At 40.2% G+C, this 13,746-nt stretch overlaps 1 protein-coding gene across 1 annotated transcript in view; it reads right to left on the minus strand.

Annotated features, from left to right (window-relative positions):
• GABBR2 (gamma-aminobutyric acid type B receptor subunit 2) overlaps positions 1 to 13,746 on the minus strand; it is a 340,052-nt gene that overhangs the window by 194,296 nt on the left and 132,010 nt on the right. The window contains exon 3 of the mRNA XM_033123673.1: positions 1,890 to 2,060. Coding sequence (XP_032979564.1) covers positions 1,890 to 2,060 — 171 coding nt within the window. The remainder of the gene's footprint in view (positions 1 to 1,889; positions 2,061 to 13,746) is intronic.

The following is a 13,746-nucleotide window of genomic DNA, read 5'->3' on the forward strand; positions in this document are numbered from 1 at the left end:
TTATTGTCCTCATTTCATAGGGGTGGAAACCGCAGCTCAAAGGAGTAAGGTGACTTCTCCAAGGTTGCATAGCCAATGCATTCAGTGGCCTCTCCTTCCCCCGGGAGAGACGGGGCAGAGCCTCAGAAAAGTAAGTGCTGGGATGGAGTGCAAACCAGGTCTGGTGATTCCCAGACCTCTCTGCCCTCACCCTCCTTGCCACCTCCCACCCCCCGATGCAGAAAGGAGCAGGTCCTCTCCTACTCGTCCCACTGAGGTCCAAGCTGACACCTGACTCACACATTTCTTCCCCACACCACTCAGTTTGTTTGTTGTTGTTTTTTTTCCTTGGGTAGCTAAGCACACTTGGAATATCTTGCCTTGTTGGAAGGCTCCAACTACCATGTTTCCCTGAAAATGAGACCCGGTCTTATATTAATTTTTGCTCCAAAAGACGCATTATGGGCCTATGTTCAGGGGATGTCATCCTGAAAAATCATGCTAGTATTATTTTTCTGGTTAGGTCTTATTTTTGGGGAAACACAGCATCAAGAACATATGTGGAAGGAGAAAGAAAAGTAGGAGCTATAAGGAGAATGGGAAGAAAGACAAGAGACCATTTTACGCTCATCTGAGTGAGAAAACTTTTTAAACACTGCTAATATCCACTCTTAGTAAGGATGTGGAGAAATGGAAATCTTCAAACACAATGACAGGACCAGAAATTGGAACAGCCTTTCTAGAAGTCAATTTGTCTCAATATTTTAAATGACCCAGTAATTCCACTTCTAAGAATCTACCACAAAGATGCACATCCAGGCAGGAAGACGTTGGCTGTGATATCAAAAAGCTGTGAATATCCATAGGGATCTGGGTCAATAACTCCCATTTATCCATCCGACAGAACACCATGGCCCATTAATAAGTATGAGGGCAATGAAGATCTCTAAGGTCTCTTGTAAAGTGAAAAAAAAAGCAAAATATGGAGGGTGCCAAAAAAGAAATGTACACCCATTTTAAGAAAGAAAAAACTATATTAAAATTATGCTGATGGTAACCACTGTGAGCACCTCTTGTAATTGCAGAAGTAAAACGTGACTTGTATTCATCTGTTGTTATCGGTATACATTGAATATTACAATTTTAATACAGTTTTTCCTTAATATGTGTACATATTTTTTTGGCACCTTCTGTATATAGTGTGAAGTCATTAGGTTTAAACAAATACATTGAAAAAGTTCTGAGCAATTGAATGCCAAGTTAAGAGCAGGGGTTCACTTGGGAGAGGATATCGGATTTAGGGCAATTGGTTAAAGCAACCCTTTTATCTATCTATCTATCTATCTATCTATCTATCTATCTATCTATCTATCGATCGATCGATCGTACTATACATATTCTGGCTTTTTTTTTTTTTGGCAAAAAACGAAATCGCCATGTATGATGTATGTTTGTAAGCCATTGAAACAAACAAAAAAATCCACCCAATCGACAGTGACACTGGAGTTTTTGTTCCAAATTAGCTCTTCTCCAAAACTTTCCTCACAGGAAAAGTGCTGTTGGTGGCACATCACGATTTTAGATGGATCACTACAGCATCAGTAGCTAGGACAACAAACCTACAGGGGCAGTGAGGATGAATAAGCCACAGGATTTAGCACAAAGGCACAATGCAAGGGAAGGGTTCACTCCCGAGCTATCTAAGATGGAGCTTGTCACCTGTCCCATGCATAGATTCCTCGGCCAGCAGTTCTGTTTTGTCAATGGTAAAACAGCTTCGCTACTGCTAATAAAAGTGTGCTTAAAAGCCCTGCGATATTGTCCATCCCTGATTCAGCCTTATTGCCCCTTGCTTGGAGATGACAGCAGTTAACGGGTAGGTGAGAGCATGTCCCCTCAGCAAAGCATACCTCCGAAAACCTCTGCACGTCTTGTGTTAGCGTGCCCACTCGCTTCCACTGGAAGTGCTTTAGCAGCTTCAGGATGGCGGGATTCACCGCATTATCTGACGGGACAGTCCGGAAGAAGTAAGGGTATTTTTTCTTATCAGCTAGAACAGGCGTGGTCGCAGCAAAGGAAAGCTGAAAAACACAAAAGAGACAACACTTTTACTGGTGGGCCTCATGGCTCTAAGCCCAGGATCTTTCTGAACAGAATGGAGACCTTTAGTTCTGACTTGGGGAACAAACACACAGGGCAAGATGTTCTTAAGCCTTTTTATTGTAAAGGTAATACATTATAATGGAAGAGAATATTTTTAAGAATGCAAAATAAGGAGAAAGAAGGAAAAAAATGAACCCCAAAAAAACACAATTAATATTGTAGTCTATTTCCTTCTGGTCCTTTTTCCATGCACAGAGATGTTTTTCTTTCAAAAAGATTCTTGAGATTATTCTACATACACCATTCAATTGTTTTCTCCCTGACTTCACATTATTCTACAAGCATTTAACCATCCTGTTAATAACTCCTTATAAACATTCTAATAGCTGCATTATGTTCCAGTATATGAAAATACCATAATTTACTGAACTATCTCTAATTTGGGAGCATTAGGTTGTTTCTAACTTGTTATTACTGTCATATTAGTCTACAAGCAACCTGTGCACAGCAATTTTTTCCCCTAAATTTCAGGTTATTTCTATAGGATAAAGTCTGTGATTTAAAATTTCCCAGATAAAAGATACATGTTTTTAAAGACTTGATACTTATTTCCAAAAAGGATTATATCAATTTATATATCCACTAACCTGGTATAATTAGAGGGCTAATTTCACCACATTATTGTCAACAGAGGGAAATAAAACACTTTTCTACCTAATTTTATAATGATTTATCACTGACAAACTGGAATCATATTGTATTCATTGGTTATGCATAATGTTTAATCTTTTTCCCATGTGGTCATTACTAGTAGTATGTCCTATTTTAGGAATTGCTTTTCATGTTTTTCATTTCTTTTGAGTGGTGTTTTAATGTTTTTCTTACTGAGTTTTAATGAAGACTTTTATTTGTGTAGCATTCAATCTCAGGCTGTTACAATTGCTGCAAATACCCCAGTTTGTTTGCCTTACCATTTTTCATGTGTGTATTTTAATTTATACTCAGTAGTCAAATCTGCTCATCTTTCCCTTTATTGCTTCTTCTTTTTCTTTTAAGTGTCAGTAAGTTGCTAAATTGGATTTTAATTATCTGTCCTACAAGGCCCAGCTTAAATGTCACCTCTTCCGTAACATTTCCTCTGATCTCTGCTCTCCCTCGCCCTCAGTGTCATCCATAGAAGGTGCTTATCAAACTTTTTGATCTTTGCAGTGTGATGGTGGGAAAATGGTACCTTGTTGTCAGTCTAATTTGCATGTAACTTATTAAGAGTGAGGGTGTGTATCTCTTCCTATGCTTACGAGAAATTTGCAGGTTCTTTATGAAAACTGTTCCCATCCTTTGCTTGTTTTTCAATTTGAATCATTTTTCCTAGCGGTTGGTAGAAATGATCTTTTACATTAAAGAAACAGTCCTTTGTGATATAAGTTGCTATTCCCTATCCTCCCAGCCCCCCGTCTCCACCCCCACCACACACCAGTTTGTACTTTTCCTTTTGATGTTTCTTATGGTGTCTTTTGCCATATAGAAATTTCTTTTTAATGTGGTTGAATTTATTAGATTTTATGTCTTCAGGTTTAGTGTCATATATAGAAAGGCCTTTCCTACTTTGAGACTAGAAAAGAATTCTTTCATGGTTTCTTCTAGTCTGTCTGCCATCTCTCCCTCCTTCCATTCCTTCATTTCTTTCTCCCTCCCTTCTTCTCCTCTCTCTTCCGTCCTTCTTTTCCTTCTTCTTTTTTTCTTTTTTGTTGTTGTTTCACTTAAACCTTTGATCCAGAGAGGGCACAGCTGAAGCAAGATCACTGCTTGCTGCCACTGGCTTTCTCCCCCAACCCTTGCAACCGTTGCCTGTCCCAGTAGCAGTTGCAGATCCAATACATCCCAGAATCCAATGTCAGCATCCAGGGAAACAACATCCTGACACCCTCAGGTCCCAGCTGAAGATGCTTTACTCCCTCTCCTGTCATCTGAAGAGGAACTCTTTCTTTTCTTTCCAAGACTTCAGCAGAGCAGGGCACTGGAGTTCTTGTCCCTTTTCCTGCTCTGACTCAGAAGGCAGACCGCCATTACTTATGATCCCTGGATCTCCCGCGTCCACTCAGCAACTTAAACAGCTCCCATATGCTGGAGCTGAATGCACAACAGCCCATCAGATGTGACTTGGAGCCAGACAGCTAGGAACCAATTTCTAAGATTCCCCCCCAGAGACAAACACATCATCCCAAGACTGGTCAAGGGTAGAATGACTTTAAAAATTGGGGGTAGAATAAGGACTGAGGGGAAGAACCTGCAAGGAGGAAAAATCTCAGGTGGACACACTGAGGAATGCTTGCATTCAGAATTGTCCAGCAGTGGAAGGCCTGCCGTTGGAAGTAGTGAGATCCCTGTGTCTAGAGGCATACAAACGGAGGTTGGACCATGACTTCGAGAGAACAAACACGGAGGGACTTCAAGGTGTCTGTGAACTCCCAGGAAACTGTATGAAAAAGCTTTAGTGGGCCTGTATGTACATATAGACACACACATTTTTCTGAAAAGAGGATCCATGGCTTCCATCTGATTCACAAAGAGGATCCCACAACCCAAACAAGATCGGCACCCCTGCTTGGGGGTGATATTTTGGTCCCATAGTGAGTACAAGAAATAGAAACTCTCTGCAGTCCCCTAAAACCGAGTGTTCGTGATCCTTTTCTCAAGATAAAAACAACAGTTCCAGTCTCCTACAGTCACCGGCGGAGGAAGGAGCTAGTAGAAAAATCAGGGAGCAACTATTTCAGGACCCAGGATGGTATATGTGCCATCACATCCCCAAAAACGCCTATCTAATATAATTTGGAAAGTGCTGGTTTTCTGATGTGATTTCTGAATCACACTCTGGTTGATACTTTACCATTATTGTCCCATTAGTTCCAGGTCCACAATTAATTGTTGCTTGAACAACCTCATATGTTTGCCCTGTAGGTAATTACAGTGGTTACTGTTCAGTGAATAAATGGCCCATTGTGTTTACAATGGGCTTGAAGTACAATATATGCCCCAGGTCTAAATCATGTTGGGTGCAAAATATTAACTGGCACTGACATTTTCTGCACCATTTGAGATAATGCACACTTTGATTAGATAGCTTGGCACCACTGTTCCTCTGGCTTTAGCTCCTAAAACTTCCTTCCATGGGCAAAGACTGCAGGTGCCCAGTAGCACTGCTGAACTAGAGGAACCTGAAAAATCATCTAGCTCTGGTGTTCTCTACCCTGGCTGCATATTGGAATCACCTGGGGTGATTTTTAAAAATATTGATGACTTGGTCCCACTCCAAACCAATTGAATCAGAATCTGGGCATAGAGCCCAAGCATCGGTCTTATTTTAAAATTTCCCAGGTGATTATGACGCCCAGTGAGGGTTGAGAACCACTGATACAGCTCAACACCCCTAGTTTTGAATAAGCAGACTGAGGCCCAGAAATGGGGAGATTACGAGATATCCACCATAGCCAATAAGAGAGAGAAGCAGGACTCAAATCCAGGTTCTCTCTCTCTCTCTCTCTCTCCCTCTCTCTCTCTCTCTCTCTCCTCCCCCTTTCTCCCCCCCTCCTTCCCTCTCTCTTTTTCTTGTAATTACAGTCAACATTCAATATTCAGTCTCGACATAGCTTCTTCTTTATATCCTTAGTTATAAGAGTTCTGTTCAGCTACTCTTCAGGCAGTTCTCAAGGGTGGTTATTCTATAATTTAGTCGTAATTCTGATGTGGTCATGGGAGGAGGCAAGCACAGCACTTGCCTACTCCACCATCTTGGCCAGAAGTATCGAGCTCTTTCTCTTCTTGATGGCTGTCCCCTACCTCCTCTGTGCTTGCCAGACCTTCCTCCCCCAGCACGGTCACTCAGCTCTGGAAACACCAGGCCTGTTGCATTAGGGCCCTAACTTGAAGACCCAACCTTTCTGGGCTTTCCTGCCTTATTTCACACAACCAAGTTCATTTTTAAAAAGACTGATTGAGGCTTTGAGTTAATCCCTAAACCAAAGATTTATTTCAGAGAGTACTTTAAAATTTATTTTATAGTTTTGTTATCATTTCTAGTTGTATTGCATTGCTTTAAGAATTTGGCATGTACAGCATCTGCTTTTGGACTTTATTGAGATTTTCTCTGTGGCCTGATCAGACAATCAATTGATAATACTATTGATCACACAATCAATTTTTGTAAAAGTTCTGTAGTAACTGGAAAAGCAGATTCAGTCTCTAGCTATAAACTATAACATTATCAGACTTCTTATGCATAAGAGATATAATCACACTAACAATTATATTAGCAATGCATTGTATTTTTGTTTACTTGACCTGTCAAAGACTAAGAGGTTTGTTAAATTTTTCTCCATTGTTTCTGACAATTTCTTTATGTGTTTCCATAGTTTTTGCTTTACATGCTTTGATTTTATGTTGTTTTGAGCATAAATGTTCATCACAATTATATCGTTATTCTTCAACAACGTGTACCTTTGTCAACTGCAAATATCAGGCACTTAATAGAAAATCATTGAGTGAACTGAGGATTAAAATATTTATCAAGGTAAAATAAATCCTCTGTCATTTTATTGCTTTTTGTTTTATATTACATCTTGATACTAATGTTGAATCAATATGTTGCTTGATATTAATATTGAAACCCTGACTTTATTTTTGCTTGGCATAACTCTGATTGTCCTTCTATTTGTATTCTATTAAGATCATTTTTAAGTATGTTTCTTGAAAAGAGTACATGAATGAATTTTAAATATATATGCTTATTGGTGTAATAAATACTTGGTCTTGCATTTATCATCTTGTTGGCAGTCTTACTCTTTATAATGCTTCCTTTTTGTTTTCCTTTGTCCCTTTTCATACTCAAACTATATATCCACTCTTCTCTATTCTGGATATATTAATCTTGCTTTCAGTCTTAACCTGCTGGAATATCTTTTAATATTCTGAAGACCAGTAAGAGATCAAAAACTTGCTGAGAATGACCCTCTGTTGCCTTGATAGATGGTAGAATTTAGCTGGGTATAAAATTCTTGGGCTACCATTTTTCCCCTTTAAAACTACAAAGTGATGCAGAGGAGAAATCTGGGGCTAGTTTGATTGTTGTTCATTTGTAGGGTATCTGGTTTTCTCTGCCTGAATTCTGGAAGAATTTTTTTCCTTATTCTTAGAATTCAAAAAATTTGCCAAGATATATTTGGCTGTGGCATTCTTGATTTTACTTGGGACACAGGGATGCCTTCAATCTATACACCCAAGTCTTTCAACTCAGAAAACACACACACACACACACACACACACACACACACACACCATACATGTATATATATATGGTGTGTATATATAAAATATATATTTATATATGTTATAAATAATATATAGTATATTATATATACTATATACATTATATAAGTAATATATACTATATTTATTATTTATATTATATTCATATATAGTCTTTTCTCTCCTCCAGAACACCTGATTATCTAAGTGTTGTCTTTTCATTCTCCAAATCTATATCTGTCATATTTTCTTCCATGATTTCATCTTAAGGCCCTTGTCTTCTGCTTTCTCTCTTTTATTACAGAGTATGTGCATATTCCGCTTCATTAATTTCTGATATAATAGCTGTACCACTTATAGTCCCAATAGCAGGGCACAAGGTTCTCATCACATCCTGGTCAATATTTGGGGTTATGTGACTTTCTAATTTTTGCTAATCTTTCAGGGATAAGATGGCACTTCATTAGTATTTGACTGTGCAGCCCTTTGACTATAATGTGGTTGGGTAGCTGCACATAAATGTGTTGGCCACGCAGGTTCTTTGTTCTGTCAATTTGCTGAATTACTTTTCAATGGCTTCAGTTTTAAGCTTTATTGTGCCTAACATATTTTTGTTGCGTTATTCACATGTTTAGTTTCCTAGTTATTTTTTATGCTATCTCTTTTCGGCCATTCTCTCTTCTCAGACTATTTCATGGAGACCATGATTTCTGCATATGATTGAAGATGCCAAACATCTGTTGAAAGAGTTCTTCTTTATCCTACAACAGATCATTTTCAGAGGTGGACTCTTCCTGTGCTTTTTCTGGGCATTGTGTGCCTTTGATTATTTTTGCAGTACTTTTTCAAAGGCGGAACGTTAGGTGTTTCCAATGTACTCATCCTCAAAAGCAAGGTCTTTTCAGACGTGACTTATCAAAAGACACAGTCTGCTTATTGCCATTGGCCCTGTTTTCTGTCTATTTACACTATTTTTTTCTCAGAAAACTAGAGAATTAGTATTTGAGCACAGGTTTTGGTGTCCAGTATGCTCTTCTACATTAATGAGGTTACATCTTTACCCTCAAGGCCTGATTTTCTGACACTCTGGATCAACACAGTATATTAAATTCACCTCCTACGATGCTACCAGGGATTTTCTTTCCTGCCCATAAAACTTTTCTTGAGAGGTCTCTGCTTCCCAAGATGCAACGTACTCCTAGAGCCTTCTTCTCCTGTTCCCATCCAGTTTTTTCTAGGAATTTATAGCTCTGTCTGGATTCAGAAACATTGATGAGGATAAAGAGAGAAAAAAATCTTGTTTGCCTCAAAGATCAGCAACTGTGAGTAGAGGCATAGCTGTCCAATTTTCTGATTAGTAGAAGCCCTGGGTCTCTAACTCAGATTGTGGGAGAGAGAATAAAATATCTTATTATTTTTTAGCACAATTGTTATTTTATGAGGCAAGATTCAGGGTGCCAGGAGGAAAAGTTTGGGAGGATTTTCTAAATCCAGCTCCATCCACTTTCCAATTTATAATCCAAACTTCTGGAATGTCGGTGAGTCTTATAGCTCCTTGGTTCTTTGAGGTAAGAATTACCATTCATTTCACAGCTGAAGAAATCATGGCCCAGAAAGGTGACATAACTGTGCAAGGTCAGTACGGGAAATATGGAACTGGTCTTTTGACTTCATACCTGGTTCTCTTTCTTCAACCAGCTCTGGGTCATCAGTCCCAGGTGAGATGGGCCAATGATCCAGGATTTGCTCCTTCTTCTGAGACCCGGTGGCATAGGGAAGAGACAGCTTATCCCAAGGCTTCCAGAGTCTCCCCAACATAGCAGGTTGCCATGGTGGGCACAGTTGGTCCTGGGATATTCTGGGGGATACACTCTTAATGAGCAGAATGGGATGGGAAGAGAGCCCTTAGCATCTCTGTCCAGGTGGGAAGCTCTGCCCTGCCACCAAATGTTTTGTGAAAATTTAGGGTCCGCATATTGAACATTAAGCGCCCATGAGCAGAGAGAAGTAGAGAGCTGAGGCAACTACAGGCTGCTTTAGGGAGCTGAAAAACCAGGCTTACCTCCATCTCTGTGACTGTGAGAACAGGGCAAATTATTTCCTCTCTGTAGGTCTGTTTTCCTCATCTCTGAAAATGGCAGATTGGACCAAAGATTTCAAAGGTTCCTTGCAACCACAAAATTCTATGCGTCTCTCTCCAACAATTGAGGAAAATGATTAAGAAGTTTTGTGTGGGTGTGTGTTTCATTTAATCTGATTTATTCAGATAATTGCCGTTGTGTCTCACTCCTCTTAGCAGATATAAACCTGGGTGAAAAATGTAAATACACCTCCCAACTTCAGGATCATGATTAAATTCCCAGCCACTGATGAATTCTTGATGAAATGCAATTCATTCTTTGCCTGGTTTGGGGCTTCTGAGTTAACTTTTCTGCAGAAATAAAGCATTATTTTTCAGGTGGCAAGTATAGCCAAGAGCGGCCCTACTTGCTAAATCCTAGGTGAGAAACTGGGGCCAGATGTGAGGGGAGAAATGATTGAGGCTTGCTCTTTTCTTTGCTCAGTTTAATCTTTTTTCCATGGGTTTGCTGACTGTTTCTGTAATTAAATGAGGGAGGTATTTGTCATCTAGGGCTCCTTTCAGCCAAGATGAATGAAACGCAATTTTCTCAGGAAGCTTCTTACAAAACCCTGTTTGTGGCCAGTGCCAGGGTGTGTACAAAAGCACTAGGCTATGTGCGCTGGGAACTCGGGTCCACTTCAGGTCTGTGCCAGGTCACCGCTGTGCCCAGGCCCTAGAGAAACACTGTTTGGACACAAAGTGTCGCAACATAGATGCCCGTGAGATTAATGTGATGTGGAGCGGCTGTAAAGCATTTCCCAAGTTAATGAGGGAAAACGAATGCCAGTGTTTGGGTGGCTTCTTGAAGCCCCACTCCCACAAAAGGCCTGCTTGGGCATCTTGTATAGACTGGCTCTAAGGTTTGAAACCTCTTCAGTCAGAAAGAGCCAGGCTGGAACCACTTGGGGGACACTCATCTTTCCTTCCTATTGATGAGTTTTAGTTTTAAATCATGCAGAGGCACAGAGCAGTTCAGCTTTTACCACCCACTCTCATGGCCATATTTTTATTGGGAAGTCACAACCATTTGTGAAGGAAGTAGGGAAGGCACTATTTTCTTTGTGTCCCTGTGGAGGAACTGAAGCTCAGGGAGGTAGAATGACTTGCCCAAAGCCCCACAGCAAGGGGCAAAGCTGGGATTTGAGCTCAGATATTTTGACTCCCTGAAGTTATTGGAGAATGAGCGCTTGCCATGGGGCAAGCATTGCATGAAGGGCTTGGCATTTACTTCCTCATCTAATGTGCAAAACAATCTTATGAGCAGACACTATTCTGATCTGCATCTTTCAGATGAGGAGACTGAGGCTCAGAGAGGTTAATTCACTTGCATTTGGTCACACAGCAAGCAACTAGCAGAGCAGGAAGACTGATTTCACAAGCTCTCTCTCATTCCATAGACTTCTATGCTTCCTTTCCGTCTGTGATTAACAATTTCCAAAGCACATTTACTGCTTTAGACTAACGTTGATCTTCACAAAAACCCATGGTACAATTACTTTATTACCCTCACTTAATAGATAAGGAAACTGAAGCTCAGAGAGGTTAAGTGACAAGCCCAGTCACATGTTAGCAAGTAGCGAGGCTAGGGCTTGAACTTGGGAGTTATGTTCTTGGAATGCAGTTTTCTCTCAAACATGTGAGGCTGCTCCTTAGGGAGATACCCAGGTACAAGACAAGAAAGCAACTGGGGCATTTAAAAGAAGGGAGAAGAAAGAAATAAAATTTGCTTAAAAGAAAAACAATGATTCTGCATCCATGGCTTATGCTTTTGATTCCCAAAATGGTCCAATTCAATTATATGAAACAAAACTCATAGGTATATTCGATTTTTTCCTTTGAGAAAATTCTTCACATTTTTCTTTTCAAACTTCTATTATAAAATATAAACTACATATATAAGTGTATGAATTATGCATGTTCAATTTAAGGAGCAATAACAAAACCAATATCCAACTGCCCATCACCTAAGTTTAAGTGATAGCTTTCATTTATTTGTAAATAGTAAAGTGTAAAATAATTTAATTTTTTGCTAAGATACTTTAATTTTTGTTGTTATGTGGCATTCTGTGATTTTTGTTCCCTTTTTCACTCCCCTCTTCAGAATTTCTATCTTATTTTATGTAAAGAAGATTGAAAACCAAATATTACTTCCTCAAAACCTTTTCTCTTTCTTTAAGTCAAAAACGGGAGTAAAAAAGAGAAACAAAAGAACCAAACCAGTGCTGAGAAAGCAGTTTGGTCTATAAAGGTAAGAATTGGGGGTTTCAGCTTGGATAGGTTGGGTCTGAAAGCCAGCCCCACCACTCACTAGGCAACTTTGGGACCATTATTTCACCTTTTGGGACTCTGTCTCCTTCTGTGTAAACCAGGGTGACACAACCTGTCTCAGGGTAATTGTGAAGTCAGAAATAGCACAGGTATCCAATTAATGGTTGCTAATATTAGATCATAACTTCTAGACTTATAAGTTATGAGAATTAGATGGGATTTCTTATAATGATGAAGGTCTTTTCACTTATAAGGCCCTTTTCCAAGGAAGGCAGAGTGGAGGAGTTTATCCATTTTACAGATGAAAATCCTCAGTGAATGAAAGTTTGCTCCCAGTGATGTGGCTGTCCCCACGCAGAGACATAATTCTAAATCAGGCCTCCTAAATCCTAATCTAGCAATTTTTAAGTGGCTTGTTATTTTAAAAAATAATAATGATCATATTGCTTGTCTAATTGTACACAATTAGAATATATGTCTTTAATTTTCTCTTAAACTTCTGGTAACATGTTCCATTTTTCCCCTCACAGCTGTGCAGGTGACAAATGTAGGAAACTAACAAATTATATTAGACTCCTCTTTGGTTTCCTCAGCTCCTTTGCACTTTGCTTTCAGCTGATGTCTTTCAGGGGAAGAAGCGCTCTTGTGTGATCACAGCTGTGAAGCCAACTGCCTTTTAATTACCACACTGCAAAAATCATGTCTCCTCATGTCAATTTAGCACCTCTAATTAGTTGATAGGTTGAAATCACATCTATGGGGAGAAAGGTGTGCTGGGGCCCAGCTCGATGCTTGCAGTGAAAGAGGATGCAGTAAGAATATTTATCTGCGGAATCCTCCCATCTCTTCAGGGACAGCTCCTACTCATCCATCACGGCCCGCTCACAACCACTTCCTCCAGGAAGCCTTCCCTGCTGTTCCTCAGGCCTCCCAGCACTTTTCTTCCCCTTGCTGTGGGAAGACTGGATCTCAGGGATATCAGGCTCCAAAAGAAAGGGTCATCTTAGGTTCGGTTTACCCTTGTGACCCAATGCCTCCCACAACCAAGGAAAGGACCAGCAGAATGCTAGACTCTAGACCTCTGAGATTTGCTTCATGTTGTCACGGGAAAATTACGTTGAATCAAAATAAAATATTCAAAGGTGATTTCTAAGAATATGAAGTTGTCTTCAATGGGGCAGAGGAGGTCATTCTGGACCAGTGGGACTGGGGGTGGGGGTGCAAGGCAACGAGCATGGAGCCGTGACTATGGAACATAAAGACCCCGCTCCTCCATGTATCAGCTGCGGGTCTGCCAGCAATCCACAGGCCTCAATTTCCTGACTTGTGTAATGGAGAGAATAAGCCCTGTCCTAACGCTCCAGGACTCTAAAAAAAATGAGAACTTGGACATGAAACTCTGTTGTAGGAAACAAGTCCTGTGCTAATGGACAGAGAGGGTCACAAAGCCCGCCTGGTCTGCTCCACCACACCTCCTTTACCACTCCAGGCTCCTTTTCACCCTCTCACTGCAGCCTTGTATTTCCCAAAGCACACGAGGCTCTCTGTCGTGCCCCTATGAAGAAGCCTTCCTAAACACCACCCCCACCGCCAGTCTAGGCTACCCCCAGCCAGACCTTACCACATGGTATTATGACTACATCTTTGCTTTCCTCAGTAAGACTGTAATAAGCACTCAAGCTATCACGTAGGAAGCACTGAAATGTTTGTTGAATAAATGAATACAAAGGGAACAACCTTATTGTATACAGTCTCAGAGGGAAAACCAGGATCAATGTCTGACTGTTTCTGAGAGACTGACATAGACCAATACAATGAAGAAATAGTTAATAATAAGGTATTCAAGAATGAATCCAAACCCTGCAAAGTACTGAGTTCCCCATCACTGAAGGTATTCAAAAAGATGCTCAAGAATCATCTACTGCGGTCATGAAAGGGATTCCCAAATCCCAAATCGGCAGAGAATTTGC

Source organism: Rhinolophus ferrumequinum, chromosome 12 (assembly GCF_004115265.2).
Source record: "Rhinolophus ferrumequinum isolate MPI-CBG mRhiFer1 chromosome 12, mRhiFer1_v1.p, whole genome shotgun sequence".
Lineage (NCBI taxonomy): Eukaryota > Metazoa > Chordata > Mammalia > Chiroptera > Rhinolophidae > Rhinolophus > Rhinolophus ferrumequinum.